Raw genomic sequence first — 6,504 nt, 5'->3', positions numbered from 1 at the left:
TTATAGAACTTAAACTTAAAGTTTAGGTGACATCTTCTTATCTAAGATTCCAGAGGTAAGCCTCCATTTCATTCGTGATGCCCCAATATGATGTGTGATATCATCGTCGATGTCCCACTATCCTGAATTACAAATATAAGATACTTAAAACTTTTTTACTTGGGAATTGTTTGTGTGACAAGTCTTACTTTCACAATCGCTAAAAAAACACTGAATTTGCACTTCAAATATTCTGTTTTGGTCCCGCTCAACCTGAACCATTTGGACTCCAGAGTAATTCTTCAAACCTACAATCTAACATTAACTTTGTCTCATTTCTCACTAATCAGTATTGTATCATCCACACATAACACTCACCATGGAATCTCCTCATGAGTAAATTGTGTCTAACTCACCCATCACCAAGACAACTAGGTAGTGCTTCGAGTCTCCTTCCAATGTTCTAATTAACCTGAATCTGGCTCCATCAAACACATCCTTTATCGCGCTGATACAAATCAACATGATACCTTTAGCCTCCAAACACCTCTAGAGTTCACTCCTATGTATTTTATCATAGACCTTTTCAACGTGCAATGAACACAATATGTACGTAGGTCCTTCTTCCTTTCTCTATATCTTTCCACAAGTTTTCGCAAACTATGGATGATTTCAGTAGTCGATTTCCCTTATATGAATCCAAATTGATTCTCGAATATGGGCACCCCTCTCCTCATTCTCATATCCACTACTCTCTCCCATTCATTCATTCATTCATTCATTCATTGTGTAACATAACCGTTTGATCCTCATAATTGTTAAAATTTTGAATAACCCTTATTCTTGTACAATATAATCGAACAATTGTACTCCATTTCCATTCATCGATCATTTTTGTTCTTTTAAAATAGCATTAAACAACTCAATCAATCACTATATACCTACTTATGCTACTTCCAGAATTCCACGGAACTCTCATAGGACCAGGTTACTCTACCCTTGCTCATCCTACTAATAATTAATTATAAGAATAATATCATATGAAAATAATAATATTCTCTTAATTTGGTAAAATAAATAAGTGAAAAAATATCTATTTTCTTTTTATTATAAGAGTCCAGCAAAAGAAAGTTATAAACTAAACTTATGCATCTAATGACATAAGTTCCATCGAAGGTACTTGTTATGACATATAAATTGGAAAAATTACTAAATAGATAACTTATTTTATCAATATTTTTTAAAAGATTTTTACCATTTTACAAAATTATAAAACTTTTTACTCTCTCCTATTCTTAGATATATCACTTTACGCGATATATCAATCGTATACATCACCGTACATGATACTGAAATGTAATAAATCACTTTATGCGATGTATTAATCGAATATACGCGATGTATTGAAACATACACAATATATCAGGACATTAAATGATATATCCTAAATAGAGACACGATATATCGAGACGTTGAACGATGTATTCAAAACTGTGGCAAGATATATCGAAACATTTTGAAATATATTCAAACTTTATCAAATTTAAGAAAGTTTTATAATTTAATAAAATAATATTAACTCCTAATAATATGAAATTTGTGTAAAATATTCAGTAAATTAACCAGATAATATAAAACACAAAATTTGGACTCATTTATATTTATCTTGACAGAGGGGAGGAAGACAAGAGGCCAAATAGATAGCGTATGAATCCCTTTCTGTCTAAATTAATTGTTGAGAAAAAAACTATATTATATAAAAACATACAGCTCTATAAAGTGATTATTTTAATAAAATTGAATACGTTGATTTGTGTATTTTTTGTTGGATCTGCGGACTTTGAGGATATTGCTTTCTTTTTCATTCAGTGCTCACGTGTATTTCAATGCCTCTAATTAATTAATTCTTAATTTAATTAATCAACTAAACATACCTCAAATTAAGTTCCCAACTTTTTGACCCTTAATTTGGCACTAATTATTATATCAATTTTATTCCCTTTCCTTAAATATTTTTTATTTCATGCATGAACAATCTATTAATTATTACTTAATCTTTTCAATGTAGATGAAGTAATTTCACTTGATTCATTGCATCAATTATTTAACGTGATTTTATAATATAGTATCTGTCTCAAATTATTTGTTATCTTAGAAATTTTTCTCATTTTATCTTTGGTAGTAATGTTCTTCAAAACTACAAATACTTCAATAAAGTAACATTTAATGAAGAAAATTATATCTTATAGACATAATTTAGAGTAAAATTAGCAAAAAGTATTTGTTTCAAATTACATGTCAATTAATTAATTAATTAATTAATTTTATTTTTTTGATTTTCCCTTAAATGAATTCTTCTTGAAAGTATAAACATTGTATTTTTTTTTTCAAAATTCCTCCATTCTTAATTTTGGTATTGATGGATAAGCCAAATAAATAAAGAGTATTAAAAAGAACTAAATGATAAATTATTGAAAAATATTTTTTTATTTACAATATTTTAAGAGGCGTGTAAAAAAAAAGCAGACAAGCAATATCTCAACGTGATGGAGCGAATAATTTTAAAATTATCTTTTAACTCTTAATGAAATAATTTACTTTCACATAAGTATTTAAAATTTATTTTAAAAAAATGATTTATAATCACATAAATATTTAAGATTTATTTTAAACTACAAATTTTAAAATTCTTCTTTAAAGTATTTTATGTCAAATTAAAATTATCACGTAAATTAAGATGGATTTGTGAATATAATATATAACCATACACAAATAAACCAAACTAACAACGTATACGATGGATAACCTGTCCATTATTGTGTAATAATGTTTAGAAGGTTTTCATTCCTAACTCAAATATTTAATGCCATATATCTTGTATCGAAAAAATTATGTTTGGAGCGTCACTTTTAAATAATTTTTTATGGTGTCTGATTTTTAATTGAAATTTTAATAGGAGAATTCTTATAAATAGTCAATATAATAAACTTAATTATGTTTCATGACTATAGTTTGCATATTTAACGATTGTACGTGCAGTTTAAACTGTTCTTTTGTATAATTCGCGAGTATATTTATTCAATTGAAATTATTATGTATGTATAAAAACTCGAAATAACGAATTTATATAAATACAAATATCTGAACTTTCAAAAGTTATACAAATTATATCATACAAAAGTTACATTATACAAAACTTATACAAATTATACAATACAAATTTTGAATTATATAAACTCAAAACCTAGCCCATGTAATTATCACTGAATATTGTTTGTAAGTGGTAATTAACTAAACTATAACTATGATAACTAATTAACTAGTATATGTTTACTTAACCGTATAATTTTTTCAATTTTTTTAATATGAATTCAGTACCCCGAATAAGGAAAAAATTAATGCCAACATCTCAAATAAATAAAGGTAAATGTCAAGTGGGAAAACTAAGGTCTATGATTTTATTTTATTTTTTTTAAAAAGGGGGGAATTAACTGTAATATGTAAAAACAAGAAAATAAATTTTATTGGTGTTTGACTTTGACTGTGTACATGGCTAAAAAAGTTGGATATATGTTGAGATAATAACACACAAATATATATATAAATAAATATATTTACATTAGTTGAAGCAGATTTTCATCACTTATATCTGGAATAAGGTTTCCCATTCAACGACATTTTCCAAAGTCTGGTAATAATTTCTTCCTTTTATTTTTCATTTCCATACCATAATTCACACAACACACATAAACATAACATCACATTTTTTTGTTGACATTTATAACATAATATATATATACTCCTTTTTCCCCCCCTATATCTTTGCTTCCTCTTAACATCATAGTTTTCTGTATCATTTCTCTTCGTTCTTCATCGATCTTTCTTATCGAGTAAATAAGGTCATATGTATATTATAACACAACTACTAGCTAGTTGTTTTTAAGCACAACTTGTTCTTCCTTTGTTGCAATTTTTGGTTGAATAATTTGTGTTGTAACGATTGTAATATAGAAAAAATATACACGATGATGTCTGGATCAACAAACGGGCACCTTTCAGTTCCTCCAGGGTTTCGTTTTCATCCAACGGACGAAGAACTTCTTTATTATTATCTAAGGAAGAAAGTATCGTATGAAGCAATAGATTTGGATGTTATTAGAGAAGTGGATCTTAACAAACTTGAACCATGGGATCTTAAAGGTATGATAAATTTTTTTTTATTTGTTCATGCATGCACTTAACTTTCTTCTTTTTCATGACCTAAAAATGCAAAGAAATAAATCAATAAAGAGCAACTTGGTAGATTTATGAGTAGAAAGAGGATTTGATTATAACGATGATCTACATCAATTATTTTTTTTCTAAAGATTAATTAATTAAAGAACAAAACCATATTATGACACTAATTAGTAGTAGTATAAATTTATAGGGAAATAATTATACTAAACCACAATGAAATTAGGGTTACATCCACTTTCAAGCTATGAAATATAACCTACCGTGGAAGGTTACATTAATTGCCTTCTTTTGTTCGTTTATTACTCCTTTAGTGTCAATTTATGTGACAATTTTTATTTTTCGAGATTCAAACCATTTCATTTCAATGCTAAGTTTTACGCTTATTTTTGAAATATCTTGGATTGTTAATTATTGTGATATATCGTACTTTTTACATAGTTTTCAAATATGTAAATTTTATTTCAAAAAACGCAAGGATTCCATGTCAAAACTAAGGTTTAATCTCGAAATCCGAATGATATCTCATAATTTAATAATTTGACATTATGGAAGGAACAAATATGATTATGTAAGTGAAGCATATGCTAAAAATCTAACTTGTATAGACTTGATGAAAATGCAGAAATATGTAGAATTGGATCAGGTCCACAGAATGAATGGTATTTTTTCAGTCACAAGGACAAGAAATACCCTACTGGAACTCGAACGAATCGAGCTACGACAGCTGGATTTTGGAAGGCTACAGGGAGAGATAAAGCAATATATCTTAGCAACTCCAAAAGAATTGGGATGAGGAAAACTCTTGTATTTTACACAGGACGTGCCCCTCATGGCCAAAAAACTGATTGGATCATGCATGAATATCGACTCGATGACAACAATGCTGAAGTAGAGGTAACAATTTAATCGTTACTAACACTCATTTTTACCCTTAATGAAATGATTTATTATGAGACAAAACGTTTATGATCTTTTTAGGTCAAAACTGTTTCTTTCTTTAAGTCAAACTACATCAGATAAATTAAAACAGAAGGATTTGATTGTTGAAGCCATTGCAGGAAGAGGGGTGGGTTGTTTGTAGGGTATTCAAGAAGAAGAACTACGCAAGGGGTTTCCAACACGATATTGGAGAACAAGATCACGAGCCACAATTATCTTTTACAGATCCTATGAAAGGTGGAACTTCAAAACAAAATATCCAACAACAACTGCAAACCGCGTCGTCTTGCTATGACAACTATCAATCATCCTTTGATGGTTCAATGCATCTTCCTCAATTGCTTAGTCCCGACTTAACACTGCCATGTCCATCACTCGTCCCTCCTCCGTTGAGTAATCACAACTTATTGAGACTAACATCAACATCAGCACCTAATTTTAATTTCCCTCAACAACATGATAAATTTAGTGGTGATTGGTCTTTCTTGGATAAACTTCTTGCTTCATCAAATCAAGCCGTTGTGATACAATCTCAGGCACTTACAACAGATTTGGTTAACCCTACAAACTCACAAAAATATCCAATATTTAATCACCATGCGTTTGATCACGATATTATGAAATTCTCAAAGTAATATTATGAGAATACCAGTCGTCCAACTTAGAAACTATGGTCATCTTTCTATGGCCTTTTTGATTTATTTTAATTTTTATTTTTTTTTGGATTTATTTTGGAGTTCTTTTAATGTTAATTTAGAGAACTTAATCTTATGTATCTTTATTTTATATATCGTTATTTGGCTTTATTTTTTCCCTTATATTATATTAAAGGAAAAGACTTCAATATGCCATTGAACTTTTAGAAAATGCTCATTTATGCTATCCGTTAAAAGTTTGGCTTATTTATGCAAATGCTGTTATAAAAAAGGTTCATCCATGCCATTTTTTTTACTCCGATTTTGCAAAATCATTGTTTTCTCAATAAACAAGGTTTAACACTTTTCTATTGGTGTTTTTGGATCAAATGTACATTTACTGCTTTTACATCCCTAAGAACACCAAGTCTATGCATACTAGTAATAGTACTAATTTCCTAATAATATTGCTCATGTTATAGAAGCCCCACATAAATTATTCCCCATTCAATGGGTGTGGAAGTTTTTTTTACAATAGGATCATAACATAGCTCCTATCAAGTCTATGTATTCTCAAATTCTTCGATTGTTCTAATAATTGTGAAATGTGCTTTAGTTGATAGAATAGGAAAAATTGGGGGAAGAAGGGCACACAAGGAATGAATGGAAAGATTAAAAATTTGAAATAAAGAAATGACTTTTTGGATAGACG

At 28.7% G+C, this 6,504-nt stretch overlaps 1 protein-coding gene across 2 annotated transcripts; it reads left to right on the top strand.

The window, feature by feature from the left end:
- Nucleotides 1-3,657: 3,657 nt before the first annotated feature.
- Nucleotides 3,658-6,001, top strand: LOC101251067 (NAC domain-containing protein 76). 2 transcript variants are annotated; one of them, XM_019211345.3, is made up of 3 exons: nt 3,658-4,179; nt 4,841-5,112; nt 5,268-6,001. In XM_019211345.3, the coding sequence occupies exons 1-3, from the start codon at nt 4,005-4,007 to the stop codon at nt 5,790-5,792; spliced, it is 972 nt and encodes a 323-aa protein (XP_019066890.1). In that variant the 5' UTR covers nt 3,658-4,004; the 3' UTR covers nt 5,793-6,001. The 2 variants fall into 2 exon arrangements, with proteins under 2 accessions (XP_019066890.1, XP_004252144.1); XM_004252096.5 differs by having other exon boundaries at nt 3,661-4,179; nt 5,277-6,001.
- The last annotated feature ends 503 nt before the right edge of the window (nt 6,002-6,504 follow it).

The sequence above is a fragment of the Solanum lycopersicum genome, chromosome 12, assembly GCF_036512215.1.
Source record: "Solanum lycopersicum chromosome 12, SLM_r2.1".
NCBI lineage: Eukaryota > Viridiplantae > Streptophyta > Magnoliopsida > Solanales > Solanaceae > Solanum > Solanum lycopersicum.
The sequence above is the reverse complement of the archived record's forward strand: the minus strand, read 5'-3'. Positions and strand labels throughout refer to the sequence as shown.

Coding starts and splice junctions, on each gene's coding strand:
- LOC101251067 (XM_019211345.3), top strand. CDS start 4,005: ATGATGTCTGGATCAACAAACGGGCACCTTTCAGTTCCTCCAGGGTTT. Junction 4,180..4,840: donor TGAACCATGGGATCTTAAAG/GTATGATAAATT, acceptor ATGAAAATGCAG/AAATATGTAGAATTGGATCA. Junction 5,113..5,267: donor ACAACAATGCTGAAGTAGAG/GTAACAATTTAA, acceptor TGATTGTTGAAG/CCATTGCAGGAAGAGGGGTG.